At 38.5% G+C, this 26,923-nt stretch overlaps 1 protein-coding gene across 5 annotated transcripts in view; it reads right to left on the reverse strand.

The window, feature by feature from the left end:
• The window catches only part of LOC124169304 (E3 ubiquitin-protein ligase UBR4), a 163,073-nt gene that overhangs the window by 37,164 nt on the left and 98,986 nt on the right, over positions 1–26,923 (reverse strand). For all 5 annotated transcript variants that reach the window (XM_046547875.1, XM_046547874.1, XM_046547876.1 and 2 more), the window contains 18 exons: positions 25,656–26,021; positions 24,026–24,266; positions 23,329–23,485; positions 20,218–20,578; positions 18,809–18,958; positions 17,606–18,007; positions 16,532–16,797; positions 15,388–15,532; positions 14,637–14,834; positions 13,060–13,234; positions 12,177–12,411; positions 11,393–11,615; positions 9,630–9,851; positions 7,953–8,285; positions 7,167–7,468; positions 4,990–5,083; positions 3,557–3,850; positions 2,826–3,062 (listed from right to left, as the gene is read on the reverse strand). In XM_046547875.1, coding sequence (XP_046403831.1) covers positions 2,826–3,062; positions 3,557–3,850; positions 4,990–5,083; positions 7,167–7,468; positions 7,953–8,285; positions 9,630–9,851; positions 11,393–11,615; positions 12,177–12,411; positions 13,060–13,234; positions 14,637–14,834; positions 15,388–15,532; positions 16,532–16,797; positions 17,606–18,007; positions 18,809–18,958; positions 20,218–20,578; positions 23,329–23,485; positions 24,026–24,266; positions 25,656–26,021 — 4,401 coding nt within the window. The remainder of the gene's footprint in view (positions 1–2,825; positions 3,063–3,556; positions 3,851–4,989; positions 5,084–7,166; positions 7,469–7,952; positions 8,286–9,629; positions 9,852–11,392; positions 11,616–12,176; positions 12,412–13,059; positions 13,235–14,636; positions 14,835–15,387; positions 15,533–16,531; positions 16,798–17,605; positions 18,008–18,808; positions 18,959–20,217; positions 20,579–23,328; positions 23,486–24,025; positions 24,267–25,655; positions 26,022–26,923) is intronic.

A 26,923-nucleotide genomic window follows, 5' to 3' on the forward strand; every position in this document is an offset into this window, starting at 1 on the left:
TGTGAAAGGTAAGAGGATAGAAATTGAGAAATAACTAAAATACATATTTGAGTCAAACAAAACTTCCCACAAAATATTTTTTCAACACATTTACAGTTGACTCTCATTAATACGAACAATGCCATTATGAAGTTCTTGATATTACGAAGCAATTCGTTGGTCCCGACAAAAAGGCCTATTCAATCTATAGCAAAAGAAACATTATTACGAAATTATGATCCTCAGTCCCGGTCCAAGCTGATACAAAATGAACTTTATTATGAAGTTCCGCGAAAAAGCAAAGGTATTAAGGTGGATATACACTATGCTACGTTATCATCTTTGATCTACGTTTAAGTTATTCTCTTGTACTGTGTCCAAGAACGTCAATTTTGGTTCTTTCTTCAGTAGGAGGTACTTCAATATGCACGCAACATCATGTAATAAGCTTCATTCCAGTGGAATTAAGGTGACCCACTCATTAATGCTCGTAAATTGGACCTACAGTTAGTCCCCTTCCTACACACATTGGATTTTTCGAACTCTCAGAGATACAAACATTCGAAATATTCAAATGTGCTCGAAATTTCAAAAGTGGCGCCTTCGGAGCTTGCTGATGCAACACGATCTGGTGTTGAGGAACTCGCACTTTGAGAATAATCTGAACGAAGTATCATTTAATCCAGTATGAAGTCAGGAACTGTTCAGTGTTTCCCCCATTCTTTCTTCCCCCGAACAGCGATTTTTTCCAGCGCCGGCTACATTGCAAGCTAGATCAGTTCGTCACAATCGTGAGTTAACCCAATATTGTGATTCAGTGTTCAATTCTACAGGATAACCACTCTCCTCAATGCCTTGTGTAGGTTTATCAACTTACAAGTAAGTTCTCGGAACGCATCTTCTTCGTATATCAAGCACTTGTGCAAAATTTAACCTTTTCCCTGCCGTACACGTATATATACGTGTGGACGTTTCCTGACCCGGGAGACCACGGGCGTATATATACGGGTGAGATTTTCCCGGTCAAGAAAACGAAACCCGTATATATACGTTTTCGAGCTCTCCCCCTTTCAGGACGGTCGTGGGTTTAGGTCGCCTTTGTCTCGGGACCCAACGCTTCGGGGTTTAGGATTAACCCTCCGAATCCGGGAGCAGGTACCCGGACCCTTCGTCTTTTATAACCTCTCTCAGCGGTAAGGGACAGCGGTCATACAATTGTTTATAGAGTCAATTTTCGAAATAAATATTTGTTCATTTCTCAAGAAATATAAACTAAGAATTGAATTGTTTGTCTTTTGAGCAGCGTTTACAATTTTTAAACGAAATTCTACGACAAATATTAACTTATATCTCGAGTTATGTATAAACATCAACATGGAAATTGTTGCTGCGTTAAATGCTTTGATAATGGCCTTAGAACTTCGTTTAAAATTTGACAATGCTCAGATAAAAATGAGGAATTATATTCAATGTCTGTAATTTACGTGCAAGCAACAATTATCCATTTGCTAAATACATATAAGCAATACATAAGTTGACCGCGAACCAATGCCGCAGGTATGGTCGTAAACCCGGAAAGGAGGGAGCACAACTACTCTTGGAGTCCGAGATAATACGGAGTCCCACCATAATACGGAGTCCCACCGTGGAGGGGTCGAAAAAGGTTCAGCGAGACCCTTCTTAACGAATGCCCTCCAAAAATGCTCCGTACCACGAGAAAGAAGAGTCTCTTGGGGAGCGGTACAGCAGTCAAGCTAAGACGAAAACTCCGCGGTCTCGAAAGGGTTAATAGCCTATATTATACACTTGACTCAGAAGATTATAAGTGCGGGAGATTGAAGAGACAAGAAATTTTGACAAAGTATTTTTTTTTCTTTCAATAATTCCTAAAAGAAACGTTCATATGAACTTCATTACTACAAACCTCCAGTTTTTCAGTCCTCTGAACTTCATAACAACGAGGGTCTACTGTAATCCTTTTAATAATTAAAAAAATACCACAGAGGGCTCATCAGTATTCCAAACAGTTAAGTTATTTGAAAAAACTGAAAAAAAATAAGAATTGACAGAACACAAGCACAGCACTCCAATAAAAATAAAATGGAATTAAAACTGCAACTGGTAAGAAAAACCCAGTGATCTCAATTTTTTTAAAGATTTGTTACTAGAAATATCATAAATAAGTCAAAGAAAAAAGCTGATAATTAATTTTTTTCAAGTCGTACAGAATCAATGTAAGCAAAAAAGTAGAAGGATCTTACAGAGACAAAATACACTCTTTTTTCACTGTTGGATGATAAGTTAGGTAATATTAAAGCTAATAGAAAACATAAGACATGACGTCTTAAGTCTACTGAGCTTGAACCAATTTCAACAGAACTGAATTAACCATAGAAATACAGTATTTTTATGCATGAAAAAAGATAAAAATTATAACAATTGAGAACTCTGGTCAAATACTAGATATGATTTCAACCACTGTAGTTTTAGATGTTTACCAAAGGGGCCACTCACAGAACCGATGGCACAGTGATCTGAATGCCACAGGAAAATAAGCTTTAACTGGGGCTATCAACCAAAATTTATATTTGGGATAATATAATTAGTAACCTTTCAATGACATTCCTTCCAGTGAATATAATACATTGCAAATATTGAAAATACATGGATCACTCTGAAATTACCGCTGTGCCACAGGCATTTATGGAACCGATTAAAAAGCGCAAATAGGAAGCATTAATCAAGTTTCTATAGAGTATAGACTACAGAGCCTCCTCTATGAAATCTGTTTAACCAAAGAATCTATAACATGACAAAATGCATTGGATGACAAAATTAAAACCCACCTCTCTCTTCTTTCCAGGAACAAGACACAGGCTCTCCACAAGGCTACATGCCACTTGGCGAGCAAGGCGTGAGCTTGGGTTGAACAGAACCCTCCTCAGCCAAGCAGCATGTGTGAGACGAAGTGGTATAGGCCTCACCGACAATGGACTCAAGTTTCCTTTACTGCGCATCATAAGCATCCTCATGTGCCAACGTTTGGCATATTTCTCCATGAGATAAAGGGCCCTGGCTTCCTCCTGCAAAGCAAATCAATGAATAGAGATGGATAAATTACCCAGAACGAGAAAATGGGCTATAATAAAAATAATTTTTTTTGCATCTACAATCAGATATGAGAACCAATAACAATTTTCAGGGGGTCCTAAAAGTTGAAAATATCTAATCCAAGCATAATTACATGTATTGAAGGATGAAAATTTGAAACAAATTTCAGGTTATATTGTCAAGAGTTTTTAAGTAACCAGTTTAGTATGTTACCAGTTTACTCAGGTTATTTACAATCCAAGCTGAATTCATTAACCCATACATAAATTAAATAAATAAGCACAAGGGTTATACACGATAAAATAATTACAAAAGGCTACTGCGTAAAAGACTTTCTAAACATTCAAAACCATTTGAGGTGGAAAGATTTATAGAAGAGAGATACTTATTGCATTTTCTCTCTTCGTCATCATGAATTTCTACAATGTGAAATTGATTTTGACCAAATAAAATGCCCTTCACACACCTTGGTTGGCTTTTGCTGTTTCTGCTGATCCCCAATTGCTGGCGCCCTTGCTCTCCAGGCAGCAGATGAATGCGCAGGGTCACCCGAAAGCCAACGTCCCAGGTCCACACGCACAAACCCTTCATCGGCAGGTCTCACGCTCCCACCCAGCTGCATGGGCTGCGCTCCAACAGTTGGGGGAGGAGACTCTGGCGTCTTCTCTCGACCTTTCTTTCCAGACGATGAGGATGTTTGAGGCGGCGGGGTGGAATCAGTGGATGGGGGAACTACTATTGGGTTTAGATTTATGACCCCCTGAGAAAGAAAAGGTAAGGCTTTACTTCATTAAAAACTTAAGGCACATTCAATACCGAAATAAAAGGGTTTCCCACCAATCAAAGCAGGAAAATTCATGAATAATTTCCGCTTTTCCAGGGAAATTTTACAAAATTCCAGGTTAATATTACGTGAATACTGTGATAGATGGGAATTTTAAAATACCCAAAATTACTAAAATACTATAAAATACAATATACTCCCAATTATCTGGGTTCGGTTTATCCAGGTTGCCAATCATCCGTGCAGGAGTTCACGGTCCTTCGAAATTTTCTGTGATCTTTATAAAAAATAAAATCAGACGCAAAAGCAGCACGATATTTGCATTTTTTAAAATACAATGCTACATTGGGCTGATTATTTCCATTAGAATCCCCTTATAGAAGTGAAATTATTTTATCTACTTGCTGACGAGGAATGCTTTAAGTTTACTTAATTGATGTTGACGTGACCTGGCATTCTATTCTTCGTGTTTTTTAATCTTACTTGAGTCACGAGTGCTAGACATTTCAATTCTGTTGTATTGTCTGACATTCCACGTTTCGATATGGCTGTAAGAATTCTAGTAAGTCACTGCACTTAAAATTACGACATACACATTTTAAGCCAGAAAATGGGTGCTGAACTGGCAAAATTTTAAGTGAAATAAATTTGAAAGAAAACATTTCAAAATTCCAGGTTGAAGCAAAAATTCATGAATAATTCATGCATAATTCCAGGGACGAAAAATTCATGCCGAATTCCAGATTCTCACAGTTTTCCTGGTCGCTGTATACCTTGAATTAGTAAGTCTCCTGCTTATTTAGGCCATTTTACATGGGGCACGGAATTGTGCAGGTTAGAGCTGCATTATTTTCTAAAATGGCACAGAATTGCACGAATGCATGGACGAAATTAGAACAGGGGCCATTTTGCCATCTCACACCCACGCATACTCGCATGTACTCTAGCAATTCCCAGCTTTACACGATGCAATTTTGACTGCACCTTCGTACACACGCCAGATTGTGCTAATACATGCCTCGTGTAAAACGGCCTTAAGATTTCAGAAAGACAGCAAAATAAATTCCTATTGCAGGAGTATAAGATGCAAGGGTGCATAACACCAAAATAATTACCTGTAATATCTTCAGACATGGTAAAATTATGGACTCCATCACTACCGGAGAACGTGAATCCTTGCATGCCAATAAGAATAACTGCATCACACATCTGGAAACAATAAAAAAGAGTAATAAGTAATAACCTGAATATTTGGATGGATAATAATAGCTGTAACAGGGGAGATATAGTGGAAAATCATCATAATACAAACAAACAAGACAGCAATTTCTCATAAAGTTTAATGGGTGTAATAGTTCACAATAAAATAAATTATATCTAAACTTCAACCCCCATTAAAATAAACCATAGAGCAGGTAATTTTTAAGTACCGTATAAGCGTGTGTAAGAGGCACACACGTGTAAGAGGCGCACCTCTATTTTGAGCATCGAAGCTATAAAGAAAATAAATTTTGCGGCATTTTTTTATCGTACCGTGCGGTGTTGCAGACATATGCCTGGAATTTTGAAAGTTATCGAAATTTACTCTTTCATTACTAATTGAAAGAGGAAATTTTGATAACTGTGGCAGTAATAGCAGCATAAGAGGGAGTAGGAATAGTTCCGATCCTCTCTTCGCATACGCCGTTGCTCTACAACGCTAGTCCTACTCACGAACAATTTTGTATAAAAGCTCTCGCAGGAGTACTACAATAGAATTGCAGCCGTGGAAAATTTTAAGGCAAAACACGACAGGCAGATAGCATGAACCTTCCCAAGAGATTGGACAACAATCGGGGCAATATCAGTGCCGTAGGATAATAACCACATTGTAGATTTCACCGAACCACATTCGGCCCTCCATCAGCCAATGCCTCTGCCGTTTTTTTCCTTTCCGAGACCCCACAGGAAAATAGGAAAATATCAAGTTACAGGGGGACAATGGAAACGTGTTTCATCCCTACCCCATCTCACCAACTGACCTTTTTCGGTCTACCAGGTTCAATTCTCCTAATTTCTGGAGGCCAAATGCTACGTGAGTCACCTACTGAGTTCGAAGATATCTCGATATCTTTCAGCAATTGTATGACACACACGAGGTTCTAATAAGAATGAGACCTAACGGGATGTATATCTGACAGCATTTAAGTTTTCTAAGCTCTAATTGATTGACACAAAGATTTATAGTTAAAACAAGGCTACTAATATTCAACATAGTCCAAACAGCACAATTTCGGAAGAAACAAGCGTAGCATAAGCGCATTCAAACAAGACGAGATGGACTGGAAACTTCAGGCAACGCAAACTGCGTACATCACATTGCTGCGCCTTCGCCCCTTTGCTTTGAAGGCAACGACGTCAAATGCAAGATCGGACGTGTTCTTCCCTTGCTCCTTCGCTCATAGCCTCGTAGCTTCAAATACGGAGGGGAGGGAGCGCACTCCTTACCCTCGACCTCTCCTTCAGCGCTCTTCCCTTGTAAGCATTTCCGATTTCTTCTATCCACCATTTAGTCTAACAGTGAACACACCCGTTTGAATTTTTTTAACCGCAGGTTTTAACACCAATATAATTTTCAGTTGCAATAATCCTCATATGATTTTTGAAAAATCAGGTCCTCAGCGTAATGGAAATTGCTCGGCAAGACAGATGTTGACTATTAACCAGGTATGTCCTTCAAAACTACACGTTTCTCTACGTTTGATAAGCGATTACTATATGCAGTATAAGTGCCGCGGGATGTCCACTCGTGGCAGTAAATTTAGCGCTCCCTCCGGAGCGAAAAACCCCGCGTGATCTTTTCCATGTTCTTCTCTGGAGTACCGACATGACGGCGCGATGCTTACAAGAAAAGCAAACAGGAGCATTTTAAAATACGTCACTAAGGGAGAAACTCCCCTGCCTGCCGCTTGTTTGTGACACAGGGTTTCAGATGACTGACTCACGCTGAAAACCAAGGCCACTCAGTTCTCCTTGGACTTGCGACCCATGAAGGGGAGGGGGGAAAGATAAGACGTTTGTGTAAGAGGCACACACTCATTTTCGGCTGCAATTTCTGGGAAAAAAGGTGCGCCTCTTACATATGCTTATATGGTATTAAGCCTATTTCCAAAGCAATTCTACTACCCTTTGAGTTGACTGGGTAGTCATCTTTTCGTAACCATGATATGAGCTTTCATTATACTCGTCCCCAAAAAGGAGCAAGAAAAATGATCACAGGATTGAATGAAGACTTATTTCATCACATTATTACCTCAGTTTTTGCTCCCAGCATGAGTCTTCCATTTGGACCAATGCAGCTAGGAGAGCCATTTCAGGCCTCACAGCGAGAGGTAAATCAGCAGTTGGCGGAGACAACAAAGCAGTGGGGTCATCCGTGGCATCAGCTGTCCAATCAGGAGTGGATGATGTTGAAGCAGTGGGCGACAGTTGAGATGGCCCACGGCGAACCAAGGCAACTGATATTCTGTCCATCAACAGACGTCTGAGCACCTCCGTGGCAACTGGGTTATCCCTCGTCAGCAGACAAAGCAACTGCCTGACTTCCTCCTGGACCTATGACAAGGTATGACATTAATTTCTGTTAGGTACTCCAATAAATCTTTGCATTAGATTTTGACTGAATTTATTCAATAAAGAATAATCATATTCCATATTAAAGCAACGTAAAAGTAGTTTCTGCATTCCATTTCCCAAGCTTTCGAGCTGGGTAAATGTTTGCAAGGTTTTATGTTTTCATTTACATTTAAGTAAAAAAAATACCAAAAAACATTGATAAGGAGTTTACATGCCTCATTAATACCATATTTCTCCGAATTCCTCTAATTTTAGTCCCCCCCCCCACCTAATTTTGAGACTTCAGTTTTGGAAAAAGTTGAAAAAATGTGTTCGAATATTGTCCCCCCCTTTACTTTTACTGCACGCATTTTTGGAAAAAAGGGGGGACTATATTCAGACACATACAGTATTTTTTCTAGTTTTTCCAAGAACTGTACAAATACTCCATTATGATTGCATTCTCTAATGATGGTGAACATACCTGCATGGAGCCTCTCCTTAAGTTATTTTCCACCAGCTCCGCCACAAGTCCTTTGGCACAGAGCACCTCCCTTGCCTTGGGTTCTGATGCCAAGGCACGCAGAAGGGTAAGGCAATGCTCTGTTGCGGAAATGGCACACCCATAACATCTGCCCCCAGGTTTCACAGGAGTGGCCCCATTTGCAGATGTCTCCGAAGCATCATCCGATACACTCACAGCACCCCCAGTGGTTGACGGGGTGCGACTTCCAGTACCCATGCTTCCACGGCCAATGTGAAGTTCACGCTGGTTCCTGTCATATGCAACCAGCTCCCGACGACAAGCCAACACTCGCTACATGCCCACAAGTAAGGGAAAAAATAAAATGAACAGTCATCATCTTGAAGGGGTATAGCCACAGCTATCTTAAGAAATGTCAGCTAACATATGAGAAAACAAGCTTTAGGAGTAAGGAAACAATTCATCAGATTGTACACATGGAGCATATAACTTTGTGGGAATGAGGCATGGAAGTTGACAGCAGTAGAGATATCAAGAGTGGAGGCATTCAAAATGTGGTGCAATAGAAGAATGATGAAGCTAAAATGGATCGATAGAGTATACCCACTCTTGACGTTTGTGGTGCTGGTGTAGTGCGAGACAGTGGTGGGAGTCAGTACTGCCTGAACTATGGCAGGGAGAGGTTTGGCAGATGCCATGCTCCCTAAGTGGTGTTTCATTGTGGATGTAATCTTTGTTTTGTGGAATCCAGAGACCTGAATTGCAGCACATTAAATTTATCACTATACAGTCCACTATCTTTCATTATCGATCATCGCATCAAACATAGAGTAAGTAATAAGGATATACTAAGAGGAGTAGGAGAAAAGATGACTTCCAAAAATCCCAAGAAGAAGACGGGGCATGCTAATCAATCATATCATGAGACATGATGGCCTGATAGAGACAATCGCCAGAGGACAAGTGGATGGGAAGGAAGGCAAAGGAAGGACAGAATGAGTTACATAGAACAAATTGTTGACGATGCAAAGGAGAATAATTATGTAAACGTGAAAAGATTAGCATAAAGGAGAGCTACCTTAAATTGTTAACCTTTGATGATGGGTCTTTTTGGTTCTTGATTTTACTAGTTCTTAAGATAAGAACTGGAAATCAGACTTAGAGCCATAAAGAATCTGCACCAAAATAATTTGCACAAACCCAATTTGAAAAGTTTTCTTGATCATAATTTACAATATCTACTTTAAATATAGTGATTTTCTAAATCCAATAGCATGAAAGATAATTTAATAAATTGTTTCGGGTAGTTTTCATATTAACCAAGCAAAAATGGCCAACAGGTTTTGAAAATTACAGTAATAATGAAAAACTTGACTACGAAGCAGTACTAAAAACCTGACTGACCCATCCTTGATATTAAAGGATGAATGGAGTTTAATAAAAAAAACACACCAATTAAGTAAGATTAAATACTTTCCCCGCAGACAGAATATTTAAACTTTTCTCAGGATTCCAATGCTTAAAAAAAAAAAAAAAATTAAATAAAAAAAAATAAAAAATAAAAAAAAAATTCTGATACAAAATCTTACCAGTGCGGAATCTCGAGAAAAGTTTAAATACACCAAATAAGTTCTGTCAGTCTATCAATTTTTCGCCTGATGCAATCCAATGTATTACCTGAATAATTTTAGACAGCTCCTCGAATGAGATTCGACACTCTCCGCAGTATCTCTGGGCGAGCATGTGAATGGAGCGGTTGACTTGAGTGACACCAGCAGTGGTGCCAGCACTTCCACCAGTAGCCTGCAAAGTGCTGCCACTGCCACCACCCCCTCCTCCGGGAACATCGCCGTCCAAACCACGATCAGATCGGTGCTCACTTACCCGCAGCAGTAGCATCTAGCAATGAGATGAAAAGAAAAATTCCTCATCAACATGACCCACATGCATAGGTAGGTTCTGCAGCATATACAGTAGATTCCATTTAATGGGCCACAGAGGAATATCTCAGAGCATTCTCCGCTTAATTGGGACATCATGCCGCTTTATTGGGCCATGAGTCGGTGACATAGACTCTATACTAGCAACGAAATTAAAATTTTTTGTTTTCAGAATACTATTTTTTTTATTTTCCTCCTTTGATTTACTCTTATTTTTCACAAATGTTCCTATTCTTGCCCCATTTTAAAGCACTTGTTGTTATACTATCCACAAGAGGATAGGACTTTTCTTTAAAAGGACTTGGTAAATGACACTCATTCAGCGTCGCCCGAGGATGTGAAAAATATTTTCAACTAAATTGTTTTAATTTTTAAAAATTATAATAAGGTAACTAAACTCGCTGATTTATTAATCAAATTAATAGTTTAATAAACTATTGCATTATTAACATTCTTTAGTCTTCTTTCTATCATTTCAACGTTTGTTTATGCCCATATACAGGATAGTTTGCCTAATTGGGGCAGCCGCTTAATTGGGGCAAAGTGCACAAGTCCCGATATGTCCCAATTAACATGTTGCGTACGGAAGGCGAGAATTATCGTCATTTATTTCCCGAACGTTCCGGATGGATGACGAAGATTCTCGTCATTTAGGTGCGTCAACCTAATCATTTTTAAGCGTACAATACATATCCGTTAGTACGTTTTCAGCTATTGTTCGTTATTCATAATGAATTGATGCATCATAACGTTTCATTGGGTAAAGTTATATTCTAAACATTGGCTTACCACGGTACACAATGTGTTAACCAGAATCTATAGTATATTAAAAAATGGAGATTGCTTACTTACAATGAAATCATTCCATACATGTGGCGATATTCTGTTTATTGCAAGTCCGATTTATAAGCATACAAGTAGCACTTTCTTATATCAATCCCTACAGAAAATGTGGATTTTTCTGACATTTTCAGGAGCTGAGGTAGCATTGTCAATGTTTTATTAACAATAAACGATAGGGATATTATTAAAGGTGGACACCTGATGAGACCAGCAATGAAATGAGGTCGGCAAAGAAAATATCTGCTGAGACCCTACTACTTTCATTATGGTTTTGCCATGCTCTCTTTCTTCAATAAAAGACAGGTTAACTCACCAAATTTATCAGTTATCACTTTGGATTCAATAACCACTGATTAGAATCAACTTAAACAATTTTTACCAGAAAAGATCCAACAGAAATTACAACTCATTATTTTGAAGCAAGAAAGGACTTTTTTGTTTCATAAAACCATTATACATACATTGCACATAAGGACCAAAAGAATTTTGTAACCAGTGCTGAGAATACTTTCCACCAAATGATTAGCAGCAAAGCTGACTTGAAAATATACAGATCTACAGAGGCACGTTTTTTTTTATTTTCCCTACTTACATTTCAGCCATAGAAGATACACCCAATCAAGACCCAAACAGAATAAGAATAAAAAATATATTTACCTCAAGTGTTGGCTTGTTGGCCACCAACTGCTTGTAGATACGATCTGCTTTCTCTAAGAGTGAGTTGACGTTGGCTACTGTGCGTTTCCGATCTTCATCAGATTCAACAGGATCCACCACTGCACACGTTGGACGGCCAGTCAATGAATATTCAAACTTGGCATACTTACAGAATCCACATGCATGACAGAGGAAAGGATCTTTCTCATCATAGTTTATTGCTCTGAAAAAAATATAAAACTAATCAGATATTATGAATAAAAACTGCCCTCAGTATATGCTTCTGCTAGGGTATGCAATTGACTGCAGCCAAACAAACAACTTCATAATTTCCTTTCCACTGAGTTTATTAACACTCACTAGGAAATAAATGCAAATAATATTAACTTTGATATAATCATATATCAAATAATGCACACTTTGATACACTTCCACATTGTTACATTACTTTTATAAGTTTTAAGGCACCTGCACAACTAATATAAAACATTGAAATGTCATGAAATTTGTCATTAATTGAATAATTTTCAGAGAGCAATAGATTCTAAGCATTGAGCAACTACTTAAGAATTATTTTTCAAAACAAAGATTTGCAGACTAAATTTTGCAAGAGCATCATGAGGGTTATCAATACCAATAACAGACATTTTTAGCAACATAGTTTGCTAATAATTTCGACAAAAGCCAAGTATATGAGGATAATACAAAAAAATAATTTGCTTACAAATACATAAACAAAAAACTGTTCTCAAAAATGTCTTTTCAACCCCATTTTCTTTCTCACCTGCACTTATGACACTGGAATACATTCTCTCCACAGTTAGTGCAAACTCCTGGGTTAGCAGGAACAGATGCAGAGCAGCGTGGACATTGTAAAATTTCAGAAGAAGCTTGTATACTCTCATAAAAATCAGCATACTCCATCATTAAATTGCAGGCAACGATCGGCAATGGGAATTCCATCTTCACCTCAGTTTGACCAGAAGATAGGGTCACTTTCTTGGCTTTGTGCCACATTGCTGAAAGGTAGCAACAAAAAAAAGAATGAGTAAATAGCAAGTAAGACATCAGAAAAAAAATAATCAACAATATTAGCAAACATATGCCACACAACCAAAAACAATCGGCAAAAAGTGAAAAAAAGAAGAGGTTCCTAAGAAGCCCTATAGAGAATGATTATTTTTATTGTTAATTCAGGAAGCTTGCAGAAAATGCATTTTGCCAACAGGGTATCAAAACCATGCATTACAGGGATGTTACAAGATTCCGGAATTCAAATTATATTACATTCCTCTTACAAAAATCATTCTTACAAAAATCATTAATTCACTCGGCTGTAATACTCTCCTTGCGATTATTACATAACATTTTAGGAGAGCAAGGGGTGATAGAATTGAAAACTAATTATAAATACATCTTAATTGTTCATAACACGTATCACATTTACGGAATGTTGCCTAGCCAAAGATGCAAGCCCCCTCCCAGCTAGTTCAGCGGTTCTCATGATTTGCATGTCATGACAAAAAGTTTCTCAGATACAATGGACAAGATTCCCTGATTTACTAGACTAGTAACAATCCCACATTGGCAAATGGGAATTTAACAGCAAGGTGAACAATACCAATATGTAGGCAACTACTAAGTTTTTGATCAAATGAATAACCAACCTGGTTTATTCTTCAACTCAACCACACCCTGCACAGATCTGTTGTTGTAATATATGATCAGGGTGCGCACCATCTTTGTTCTTTTCAGGTCTCCAATACGCAAGGTTATCTTGCTGATGGTGTGGCTGCCAATCAACTTCACAATCTGGGTCGTTGTGGTGAATTTTGAATCAATCTAATAGGGCAAAGGAAAGAAGTATTTGGTCAATGTTGTACAGTTGTTGGACATAACTCGACTATGCAACCCTAGCATAACCTAAAAAATTTAAGTTTTTAATTCTTTTTCCCAACCATTAGATTAAGCATGCAAACATAGTTGCCAAATAAAAATTAGCCTTTAAGATTTGAATAATTAAAATACAGGCGGTCCCCGACTTTCGTACACAATGCGTTCCCGAAAACTTGTACGAAAGTCGAATTGTACGAAAGTCGAACCATTGACTTCCATACTAATTAGGGGTTACGTTCCAAAAGAGCGGAATTTACGTACTAAAACCTTTTTTTTCACGGAATTCATTTCAATTGACTTAATTTTAATAATATATTAATAAAACTCCTCAAATCATATAATTTATTTCGAAAATACGCAGAAAATGCAAATATAAGTTTAAAAAACAAGAACTCCGTTGGCTATCGAGTGAAACTTCCTCTTGGCGTTTAAGTTGACATTCCACTAATTACGTCCACTATAAATAAAAGGACATATCAAGTAGCATAAAAAAATGTTTTCGTTGAACCCGCACTCTGGATACCTTATAATTTTTTCACCAAAATTCGATGTTTGGCAGGTGACATTCGTGATCGCGTATATTCCGCATGTTATTCAAAACAGACAAAAGACAAACGGAATTCGGGTGATATGTCGTGCAATATCGTTGCTGAAGGTTTACATGAATTAAACAGCACTCAAACGAAAAAACACAATTAGAAAGAAGGTCTTACTAGTTTTATTGAAAGCTATTCGATGATGTCCAGTCAACTTCTTTTGAAAAATATCTTCAATGAAGGCTTTCCTCTTCTCTTGATAAAGGAGCCTATAGCAGGCAGTCTCTCTCCCAAATAAATCACCTAGATCAGAGTCAATTACCAACAATTCCCTTCATTATATACGTTCATATTGTTCGCATATACTGCCAATACTGCAATTTGAAACAATTGAATGTTGGGATGCGCAATAAACATAGCGGGAATTTTAAAAAAATTACAGACCAGCGTCCGAAAGTCCGAATTTAGCGTACGAAAGTCGAGTAAAAGGTGTCAATTTTGAATGTACGAAAGTGCGAATTGTACGAAAGTCGAGTGTACGAAAGTCGAGGACCGCCTGTAGTTTATAATAAATGACATCATTTATTCTCAGTGAAAAAAACTCGAGAGTAAATTGTTGGAATTTGCTCTGTGTAAAAGAATTTATTTTTCAAGTTTTAGAAAAAATATTTAAAATATTGATTGCATTATTCAAGTATGCATTAAAAATTCATGGAAAATGGATTCATTTTTAAATTTATTGACAAGCATAACCAAGGAAAAATGATACTATATTGGCTATTTTCCTGGGTCCACTCTAGAAGGAAATATACCTTGATGGAGGAAAGTTTGATAGGAGCAAAAGGAACTTCAGGGTTGTTGCAAACTAGGCATGGCTCACTCTCCAGGTAATAGCCATCCAGATCCACAAGAGTCGCCAGCTGAGTGTAGAGAGATGCGTTTGGATGAAGAGCAAGAGCTCTGTTTTGCGCATGCAAAACTCCAACAGCTTGTTCCACCCATAAGCCCATCTGCAAAAGAAACACACAAAAGAATGAATTTCATTGTCAAAAATGCTGAAAAAATAAATAATCTTTCCACAAAAAAATAACTAAAATTAAAGCCCAAAGACATACGTGAAGGAAAATTCAAATCTCTAAAACCAGCAATTGCCAAACTGTACACTATAAACGTAATTTACTTTATTCAATAATTAAAAATTTATAATAGCAATAAATTTAATTGATGATTCATCACACAGCTCACTGATAAAAATGGTACTTGACTTAAAAATAATACGTATTTTTGACACAACCATTACAATGATAGAAGTATAGTTATACCAAGTTGGGATAAATATATGATTGAACTTTTCAGGAAACTTTCAAAAAGTCACACAAATGCAAAAAGGGCTTTTTACCTTGGATTAAATAAATTAAAAGAAATAAAAAAGGCAAAAATTAACAGAAAATAGAAACGCACAAAAATAACTAATTGACTAAATGAGAGAGGTAAGGAGATTGATATCAATGGAACAAATAGATTCCTTCAGGGAAAGAGAGATCCAATACAAATGTACACTACCTTTTTAGCAGTTTGTGAGGTCTTCAGGGAGAAATAGCCTAAAAGGTCCACAAACTGTGCCGCTTTCCTACCGTAGGCAGGAAGTTGAGGCCACAGGCTCCACAATAAATCAAGCAAAGCTTCTTGGTCTTGCTGAGTGGAATTCCTTGAAAATAAAGAAAATTCTATGAAACATATGAGGTCTACTCTGGCCAGTGCCCAGTCTTGTCATTGTAAGGATGTGAACTAGGAATGCTCTTCAAAACATAATTGATTCTTAGAACATAAAATGTTAGGGTTCCAAATAATTAATTACATGTTTTTTCATAACAGAATTATCAAATACTCAAAAATTAAGTACTGTTTCCATCATTGTGTGTTTTCAGAATGTTGCAAATACAGGAAAGAATGTTGTGTATATATATTCCGTGGAAAATTTACAGTATCTTAATCAAACAATTATAAAGAAATGTTTATTATATTCCCTATCAATTAAATTACTAACTTTTCAGTTGCATTTTAAATCTAATTTTGAGGTTGAGCCATCCCACCATTTGAGTGCAGATTTTTGTTTGCTTTCTGACATCGTTTATGAACTTCAAAGCTCAATCCCCTCCATCCACTCACATCCTTTATTCCGTATATCTATTCGCAGGCTTTTGATCCCTAGATTTTTTCTTCCACCTATCTTCTCTACTGAACTCTCTCCCTCCTATATACTTCCACGCATTAGGTTTATAACTCTTACCTTTTTAAATCTATCACCTGAATAGTATTTCTTCCCAACTATGCTTTTTTTATAACTATTAATACAACCGTTTCTCTTTTTAGTAAAATAGCGAGGGTAATAATTAAAATGTGTACACTGTTATTTGGAATTTGTAAAATGGCATCTTCTCAATATGTGAAAATTGAAAAAGTAGGAGCAATTTCCACAATTTTAAAATTTAAAAGTGCTACCGGTTTCGCTTTACAGCATCATCAGTTTCGCTGTAAAGCAAAACTGGTAGTACTATTAAATTTAAAAATTGTGGAAATTGCTCCTGCTTTTTCATTATGTCACGTTTCCACTCCATCTTGCCTGAAACCTCAGATTATATTCTCAAAACGTGGTTATCCTTTATAATGAAATATAAAATAAGAGAGAACAGAATCAATTTCTTACTTGTATATTCCAAGGACCAGAGCATGTGCCTGCCAGCGAACAGAGGTGGCGTTGGTCTCCAGCAGGAAAGTCCTCACAAAGCGAGAGAGCAGAGCCTGAGGGACACGGCGATTCAACTGCTGCACCAGAGCAGAGCACTGCGCCTCCTCCCACCTGGCGCCAGCTCCCTCCTCTTCACCACCATCCCAAGCGCCTCCTGCACCACCATCAGCCGCACTGGGTGCCTTTGTTGAAGTACTGGTTGTTGACACTGCACTTGCATATGTCTGATAAAAGGGAAAAAAAATTCATTATTCAGCTGAAGCTAAACATTTTTCACCATGCATGCAACCTACAAAGCATAAAAAGATCCACCATAACTGGGTTCAATGGAAATGAAATTGCCCCAAATGCCGATGGAAATATACTCTAATGTATTTAGTTACTAAAAATAATTACATATCTGGGTACTTCAGTGAAGATAAAGATAAAACTCAACTTTAATACAGGCAGAGTTTACCAGTAAAAATGACCCCTAACGATAAATAGGATTAACATTGATTAAAAAGTTTTCTCTAAGCAAGGACTACAAGCAGGGATGCCGACTTACAAAAAATATTGTGGGGACCCAAACAGGGAATGAGATTAATGATCAATATTAGAACCCTGATTACTAGAATCTCGATATTTGGACACTCGGGGGAAAATCGACAAGCCGGACACATTTTTTCCTCACACCCATAATGAATTTTTGAGGGGGCTCAGGCCCCCTCAGGCACCATGGAGTCGGCACCACTGACTATAAGCATAGCATTGCCAATACCAAATCCAATAGGGTAGCAAAGTATTGTTGTGACCGAGAGAAATTAAAAGATAGGGATATTCCTAAAATAAACTGTATTGATTAATGTTTTTTTCAGGTTAACCACATGTTACTGTTAAAATAGTAGACATTTCTGATCCATAGCTGGAGATCACTTCAGTGTTTTTTTAACCATTTTCCTTAGACATGGTTTCTTGATAAGGATTAATTTCACAAATAAATGTAATGGATAAATGCAGCATATTATTAAACAAATTATATAATTGATTTACCTTGGAGGAGCTGCTCGAACTCTGGACAACACCATTTCCACCAGAACCACAAATGGCATACTGCAAAAGTTGCAGAACAGACGGTGAGACACCGTCGTCTAGCATACAGGCAGCATGAAGTAGGAACAATAGAACAGGCACAGACTGTCCATCTGTTCCACTTCCTTGGAGTCCACCTTCCCGCATGCAAAATCGCTGCCAATTGCCGGTGCGAGACTGGGCCACTTCGAGGCATGCCCTTAGATGTTCAGTCAACTCCACCAGTGCATCATACGGGAGAGAAATTGAGTGATGCGGTGCCCAAACGCTTCCGGGGCACATATCTGCCATGTCCTCCAAGAGAGACTCGTCCAATATAGCAGCGGCACTGAGGCCTCCTTGAGTGCAGAACTGTTGCACAGCCTAGAAGAGAAAAATGTGGTTGATTCATCTTTTAATTGAAAATTAAACAAAATTCAATGCTATTTGATATAATACTGCATTTGAAAGAGACAAGCTAGTGTAACTGCTTTTAATACAAAAATAAAATGTAAGATTCATTAATTACAATATGAAAAATATTTAAACTTAATTTATCAACAATAATGTATTTAATTTTCACTTCTTGAATTTGCTGTTTAATGCATGTAAGAATTTTGAAATGAAGTTAATAATTATTTTGGTTATTTTTCTAAACATTAATAATGTTTATAATATGGGAAAATGAAATACCCTCATAAAGTATACAACTTAAGACTTCTATTCACTTGACTAATGAAAGCTTAATGCTACTGATAATTTATTGATAAAGTTCACATTTGACATTAAAATTTTCTCAGTGATTTAACCCAAAGATTAGTTTGGTTAAGTGAGGATAGAGCTCACCTCAAACTAAGCAACGGGCATGTGAATTCTGAATATTCAGGGTAAAAAGGCCAGTTCCTTTTCCTGGGCCAACTCGCACTTAGAGGATTAGTTTGGGGAGGGTGTCCGAACATTTCAACTTGGATTAGAATCCAGGATGACTTAATCAGCACCCAAGAGCTCTACCCATGAGTCTACCACACTCTCACAAAGTTGACTTCAAGTGATCAGAAGAGTTCATCATATTTTCAAGGAATCTGTAACTCTTAAGTAATTGGTTCTCAAGATTTAATTAAATGAATGACTGAAGGTTTAAACTCCATACAGTACGGCTTGTAGTTATGACTTAAAGTCACTTACCCTCATGTGAGACTGCAATGCATGCAGGTCCCTCAGTTGCCTGTATTTGTCCTTGTTGCCACAGATGAACAGGAGCAATTTCCTCACGTGCTTCCTCACAAAAGGTGTTTGCGGGGTCATCATATACTCACAGAGGTAATAATGCCACTCCTAAGGATGATAATCAAATATAATCTTAAAATGCATTCAATTTTTCCAATAAAGCTAAACAAATATTTGGGGTACAGTGTCAAGGATTCATTTGGAATACCTCAGTTGAGCAACCAATTAAGCATTTGGATTTCCTGTCTTTGAGCATAATCTACATTCTTAGGTTTTCCAGGCGTAACAGGTGCAGAAAAGTTCCTTGGGTTAATGTTCTCCATGTCTCCCAACGTTTCCAGCCGTGACTTGCTGTTAATCCTCATGGGATCTTCTTCAGAATGATCAAGGATGAACAGCAAGTCGCTGCTCAAAACGTTGGAAGGCATGGAGATCACTACCAGTGGAGAACACCAGAAACTTTTCTGCACATAATCAACATATTCATTTACATCATAAACAATCGATTGAATCATGATTCAATCATGTACATGGATCAAAATATCACCAGTAAAGAATGAAAAATGACTAATTGAGATGAAGAAGAACATTTAAATAATAATATTTTCATAAGTTCACTATTATTAGAGTGCAGACACATATGCAGACATTAGGCTTGAGAAAAAACCACCACTGCCATGTCCTTTTATTCCTCTCCCTCCCCAAGTACTCCAACTACACTCTGGATAACAGTTGAGATTGGAAAACCTCAATTTCATTCGATGAATGTACAACCACAATGAGATACCAGTATGGTTATAAGCAAAGAATGGACTGTTTAAATATTGAAGATTAGCACAAGCTCAAGACGATGAGGAAATAACTTAATTTGACTCTTATAGTCTGTATACCATTGGGTGGCACACGGGCCCACTGGCTACCTGAGTCGGTTCCATAGTTTTTGTGATCGGTCCTTTTCTCCCCCCGGAGCTTGCGGCTGACGGACCAACTCAGGTAGTGTGGGTCCAAAGCGCTGCGAGAGTGGGGATAAGGACCGACCATAAAAAACAACCGACCGACTCAGGTAGCCGATGGGCCCGTGTGCCACCCTACGGTATACAGACTATAAAACAATCAATTTTTATAAATTTGTCATTTTCCCCGACATTCCATGACTTGCCGGGCACAAATAAATCTTTCCAGGTTTCACAAGAGTGCAGCCACCCTGTAATTCCATGACCACAGAACTATTCAGAACTCCATAAAAGGAAACACAAACCTATTTTCCCATAGAAATTTATGAGAATTTCACAGCTATTCTCAGAGTAGGTTTGAAATACATTGCATATGTTTGCACAAACATTGCATATGTTTTTATAAGCACTGACCTGATCAAAACCTTGCACTGTCGGTTGCTGAGGGGGTGGTGTCTGCCCCCTGTGGTGCTTATGGTGGTGGTGATGATGGTGGTGGCCATGGTGCTTGTGAACCTGATACGGCAAACGGAGACACATCTCCGTCAGCAGGTGGGGGTACTGAGTGAAGACGTCCCCTCCTGCACAACCTCGCACGTACTGCCTCAAGAAGAACGGCGACATGTCTGGAAGCGAGGACGGGTGATGGGGTCGGAGCAGAGATCCACTCGCTGCTGCACCACCCGAAGACACGCTGACCGTTGCTGTGCCAACTCCACCTCCACTGCCTCCTGGTGCAGCAGACGTTGGGGGAGTTTGCTCCTCAACACTAGAGCTGTTAAACAAAAGAAAGATAGAGTAGATCAGCAAAAGAAACAAGAATGAAGGGTTAGTTCAATCCTGAATTCAAATTCCCTGACTTCTCCCTTACAAAAAAATCTATTTCTCCAGAATTTTTTGCAATCCCCTTTCCATCATTACATAACATTTTTGGCTGGCTCGACTAATGACAGCCAAATTCACCTTATTGAAGTTTCCCCAGGGTAAACACAGCAGTTCTTTCGGGTTATTCAGAGTAGAATGCAAATTTTCTGAGAGAGACATATGACACAGCTAAGCTCAGAGCAGAGGGATTTTCAACAAGGATTTCTTGGAGGTATGACAACAAATATTTGGCTGTTAAGAATATACAATGTTATGGGAAATGATGTAGTCAGAATTTTAATTTTCCTATATAACTGATAACTTCAGGCTTGACTCTGTGAAACCTCTCCATATTGGAAATAAAAGAATAAAACTTTGTAAGGTTCACATGTATATTTAAATAGGCACACCCTGGTTTCGTAACATAGTTACATCTTCAGGTGAATGATATCACACGCATCTTATATGTATACATATGTATTTGAATGCTACCTTAAGGACATCAATCGGAAGGGCCAAATTCTTTCCGCCTTTTTCACTGCACATCTGGCAGATGGTGATGATGTTGATGAGGCCCCGATTTTTATAGAAACATACCGTATAAGCGCGTGTAAGAGGCGCACCTTTTTTCCCAGAAATTGCAGCCGAAAATGAGGGTGCACCTCTTAAACAAACTTCTTATCTTCCCCCCTCCCCTTCACCGGTCGCAAGTCTAAGGGGAACTGAATGGCCTTGGTTTTCAGTGTGAGTCAGTCATCTGTAATCCAAGGTAAAAAAAAGCGGCAGGCAGGGGAGTTTCTCACTTAGTGACGTATTTTTAAAATGCTCCTGTTTGCTTTTCTTGTAAGCATCGCGCCGTCACGTCGGTACCCCAGAGGTGAACATGGAAAAGATTGCGCGGGGGTTTTTCGCTCCGGAGGGCGCGTTAAATTTACTGCCGAGAGTGGGCATCCCGCGGCATTTATACTGCATATAGTAATCGGTTATCAAACGTAGAGAAACGCGTATTTTTGAATGACATACCTGGTCAATAGTCAATATCTGTCTTGCCGAGTAATTTCCATTACGCTGAGGACCTGATTTTCCAAAAATCATCTTCAGACGCTAAAATGAGGATTATTGCAACTGAAAATTATATTGGTGTCAAAACCTGCGCTTTAAAAAATTCGAACGAGTGTGTTCACTGTTGGACTAGATTGTGGATGGAAGAAATCAGAAATGCTTATAAGTGAAGAGCGCGGAAGGAGAGGTCCAGGGGAAGGAGTGCGATCCCTCCGTCTTCGAAGCAAGCAACGAAATACGGAGGGGAAGGAGCGCACTCCCTCCCCTCCGTACTTCAAGCTACGAGGCTATGAGCGAAGGAGCACGGGAAGAACACGTCCGATCTTGAGTGTGACATCGCTGCCTTCAAAGCGAAGGGGCGAAGGCGCAGCAATGTGATATATGCAGTTTGCGTTGCCTAAAGTTTCCAGTCCATCTCGTCTTGTTTGAATGCGCTTATGCTACGCTTGTTTCTTCCGAAATTGTCCTGTTTGGACTATGCTGAATATTAGTAGCCTTGTTGTAACTATAAATCTTTGTGTCAAACAATTAGAGCTTAAAAAACTTAAAATTCTTTCAGATATGCGTCGCATTAATCTCTTTTTTTTTTTAACCTCGTGCGTGTCATGCAATTATTGAAAGCTATCGAGATATCTTCGGGCTCAGTAGATGACTCACCTAGCATTTGGCCTCCATAAACTGGGAGATTGATCAAGGTCAGTTGTTGAGACGGGGTAGGGATGAAACACGTTTCCATTGTTCCCCTGTAACTTGATGTTTTCCTATTTTCCTGTGGGGTCTCGGAAAGGAAAAAAAACAGCAGAGGCATTGGCTGATGGAGGACCGAGTGTGGTTTCGTTAAATCTACGACGTGGTTATTATCCTACGGCACTGAGATTGCCCCGATTGTTGTCCAAGCTCTTGGGAAGGTTCATGCTATGTGCCTGTCGTGTTTTGCCTTAAAATTTTCCACGGCTACAATTCTATTGCAATACTCCTGCGAGAGCATTTAAACAAAATTCTTCGTGAATAGGACAAGCATCGTAGAGCAACGGCGTATGCAAAGAGAGGATCGGAACTCTTTCTACTCCCTCTTATGCCGCTATTACCGCCGCAGTTATCAAAATTTCCTCTTTCAATTAATATTGAAAGAGGAAAGTTCGATAACTGTCGAAATTCCAGGCGTACGTCTGCAACACCGCGCGATAGTATAAAAAAAATGCCGCCAAATTTTTTTCTTCATAGAAATGCTCAAAATAGGGGTGCGCCTATTACACACGCTTATACGGTACTTAGGTGTTACCCCAAGTTTTATGCACTTGTTGTTGAAGAAAATGTTTAAGGATGCAATGCACTTTTTGATCAATGGTTTGGCCTAGCCTCTATCCCTTTGATCATAAAAAAATAGATGAACAATAAAAATTTCTTTACAATGAGGAAATCAAAAGCAGTAGATATGAAACTGCTGGTGCATATTTTTAAACTGCGACATGGGTACACCCAATTTGAATACTGCAGGAAATGATGAAACATGAAACCAGGGCCACTATGAACTTGAGTTATTTGGTCAATTCCCTTGCTACGTGAATACAATAGCCATAAATTGTCAATACCACTTACTTCTTCCAGTGCTGCAACAGAGCCTTCAACCAGTGCAAGCAGTGATCAACGACACCAGCCTGAATCAATGTAGAAGCAGTTATGCCAGCAACAAAGCCAGAATTGTCCCCATTTACACTTCCCTTATAACTTGACTTGGTGCGGGACATTAGGACATCTGTGAAGTGTAGAAAAATATAGTCAAAACTGTGCACGAAGAAAGAAATTTGGAAATAGATCAGAGCTACCGAAAACACAAGGAAAAATCTAACTACTGCAGATGGAGTAAGAAAGCCTGACGAAGTCTGGAAATCAATGATGTGATAAAATAGTCTCAAATTTTCAAAAATTCATTAACCAAATTCACCAATAATGATAGAGTATAATAAATTAGAAGACAAAAATCTTTACATTTTATGCTACAACATACATGTTACACGTAAAAAAAAACTCAAATTTCTTATTTTAATGAAAAGACTATGAAAAGATGTTGACATAAGCAACATCTAGATAAAGAATAATACACCTTGCATTATTATTAATTTGAAACATCGATTTTTAAATTCAGGTGAGGCTGATTAGACAAAGATCATAATGGATCTTTTCCATGGCTCCGTAAACTTTGTGTACGATTCAAGAGAATCATTTTTTATCACCCAGTACAGATTGCAAGCAAATTTGGGAAGAAAAGTACAATAAATTTTGCTGCCTAACTTACTCAGCAATCTGATGATGATGAGCTGCACTTCCCTCTGGGGTGTTCGCACTGCGATGTCAAGAGGTTGTTCCTGAGTGGATGGTGCTGCTTCCACTACTCCTTCAGTCTTCTTTGTGCTTTCTGCTTTGGCATCTACCTGCCCAATTTGCAGCTCCAACACTAAAGCATTCAGAAGAGACTCGGCAACCTTTCTATCCTTCTCCTCCTCACCATCCAGGTCACAGGTAAGCATGAGAATCACCTGGAAATAAAAAAAATACTCATCAAATACTGAAAGGCTCAAGACAAAGAGATACTCAAAACTTGATCTCAAGGCATTAGATTTCCAAAACAATAATTACAACAATTATATAAATTTAATCCAGAATTCATTTGATAAGGTAGAGTTAGCATTTGAACAATTTTTTCCCAGGGGTTAAGTATCCTCTATGGAAAGAAACTCACATTTTGCAGTCCCTGAATCAAAAATTATCGTGGGAATTCAATATATTAATACATAAAAGAAATCTTGCCAAAACTTTCTATAAAAGTAACTTCAAAAAAAGTATAAAAATCTAACACAATATTAAATTTAAAATGAAATAAAAAACAAAGCCAAATATTTTATATTGGTAGCCATGTTAACACGTTGCGCACCGATGGCGAGAATTGTCATCATTTTTCTCCCGAACATTCCTGACGGATGACGAAGATTCTCGTCATATAGGCGCGTCAACCTAAACAATTTTAAAGCGTACAATACGTATTCGTTAGGTTGTTTTCAGTTGTTGTTCATTATTCATAATGAATTGATGCATCATAATGTTTGATTGGGAAAAGTTATTTTCTGAACATTAGCATACCCCAGTACGCAACGTGCTAATTATATTTAATTCATGGCCTATTTTAGAAAATCTCTTTCCTCATAAATTTGTTGTGCCTACATTTTGGTCAAAGGTTTTTTCATTTAATTTCTACATTGTTTGTGCACAGAAAAAACAATGAATGGCCAGCCAGAATTCATTAAAAGCTACAAAAAAATCTAGTCCATACAATAGGCACAGAGTTAAAAGCAATCTCAAGGAGCTGATATTATGGCATTAAGAGCAACTCTGGGTCCTTCAAGATTTCAGACAAAAAATACCATTAGAAAAAAATTCAACACATCCACATACATTGGTTTGGGGATGACTACAGTTTCAGTTGACAATTTGAATGTCACCTATACCCTTTTTCCCAACTGATGGTGGGTAACCTTGAACATGCTCGATACCCACCCACTCTTCCAGCCAATCACAGAAGAGTGGAAGGTGAAAGTGTGTAGGAGGCTGCAGTCTCTCTCCAGCTTACATGCAGTGAACATTGCTCTCCAGCTCGCAGTGTTGCCAAACTTAATCTGAGGAGATTGCACTTGTACGGCCTCAAGTACAGTTATTTCCACGGACTGGCAACGCTGGTCAGCCGTATGGAGGGGAGCGGAGGGGAAACGGGAAGGGGATGGAGGGGAACGGTGAGGTGGAAGGGGCAGCGCTTCTGATTGGCTACAACAGTGTGTCTCTACTGCCCAGCCGCCAACAGTTCGGAATTAGGGTATAAAGCCAAGGTACTCGGATAAAGACTCTGAAAATCCAATAAATATGGTTCAACTAACCTGCATGAATGGGATTGATCGAAGTCCACCCACTTTCTTCAGCCTGGGAACATAACGAACTAATCTCTCCAGCAATAATAGGCGAAGGTAACGCAAGTGCTTGGCCTCTCCTGTCAAGGCTGTGCCGCTGCCTCCTCCTCCCCTGCTGCCACCTGGTGTTCCACTGGCACCACCTTCTTCTTCCTCATGTGAACTCATCTGCTGCAGGGCAACCGAGCCGCGGTTGCCACCACTTCCACTGGGTGTGCCACTCACGGCACCCTGGTGACCTCCAGTGACGTCGTCGTACGCAGAGCTGCGGCCTGATATGTTCTGGTCTCCTGTAATGCTATCACCTCCACTATCACTGCCAGCACCACTTCCACCCTGAAGAAAGTAATTCACAGACTTTTAGTAAATTTCAGTGACAACATTTCAGAACACAACTATTCAACTTCTAACTCAAGACATTAACCTTTGCACTCCTTTTGTGGTGATAGGAGGATACTAACAATGATTGGCTTTGACACAAATGTTATTGACTCAGGCAAAAACAATTTTCTCCGCTTATAATTTGTCGTCTTTTTTATAGAGTAAATAAATTTTTGAATGTATCAAAAAACCTGATTACTGTATATTATTGGCTAGCTGGCAATTTCGTGGTCAGTTAAATTGCTAAGGCAAATGATACAAACACCAGAAACATCATCATTCAAAATGCCCTGGTCCCATATGTTGTGGATGATCAATCTTCCACGGTATTTCTGTCCTATTATGGTGTGTAAATGAAATGGAAATGATTATGATGAACACAAAATCCGATCTAAAACCATCTTAATAGTTTACCGACTAAGTGTTTCCATATTACTACTACATTTAACGTATCACATGCTCAATGACTGTCATAGATGTGCATTTATCAGTTTCTCACAATGCCCTACAATAGAAACGCCAACAGAGCACCGTAACATAATTTAACAGGTAAGGGAATTTAAAAATGTAGCAAAAATCTACAACTAAACACCGATCTATGCAACCAATTAAGAACCAGTAATCCATGTGAACAGTGCTAAATTAGTATTTGAAACCTAACCAAATAATTTGTTCATTTTTCACCAAATGCTGCTTGTACTTGATTATAATTTAACATATAAATATACAACAAAATCCTTCTAGCAATGTTTGAAGTCTGTAACAGGTAATAATTCTATGCCATTTTCTATCTAAGGCATACATAAGCAAGGGCTGCCATGCAATGATTGTGTAAATCGAACATTTAAATATATTTT

Source organism: Ischnura elegans, chromosome 12 (assembly GCF_921293095.1).
Source record: "Ischnura elegans chromosome 12, ioIscEleg1.1, whole genome shotgun sequence".
NCBI classification, from domain to species: Eukaryota; Metazoa; Arthropoda; class Insecta; order Odonata; family Coenagrionidae; genus Ischnura; species Ischnura elegans.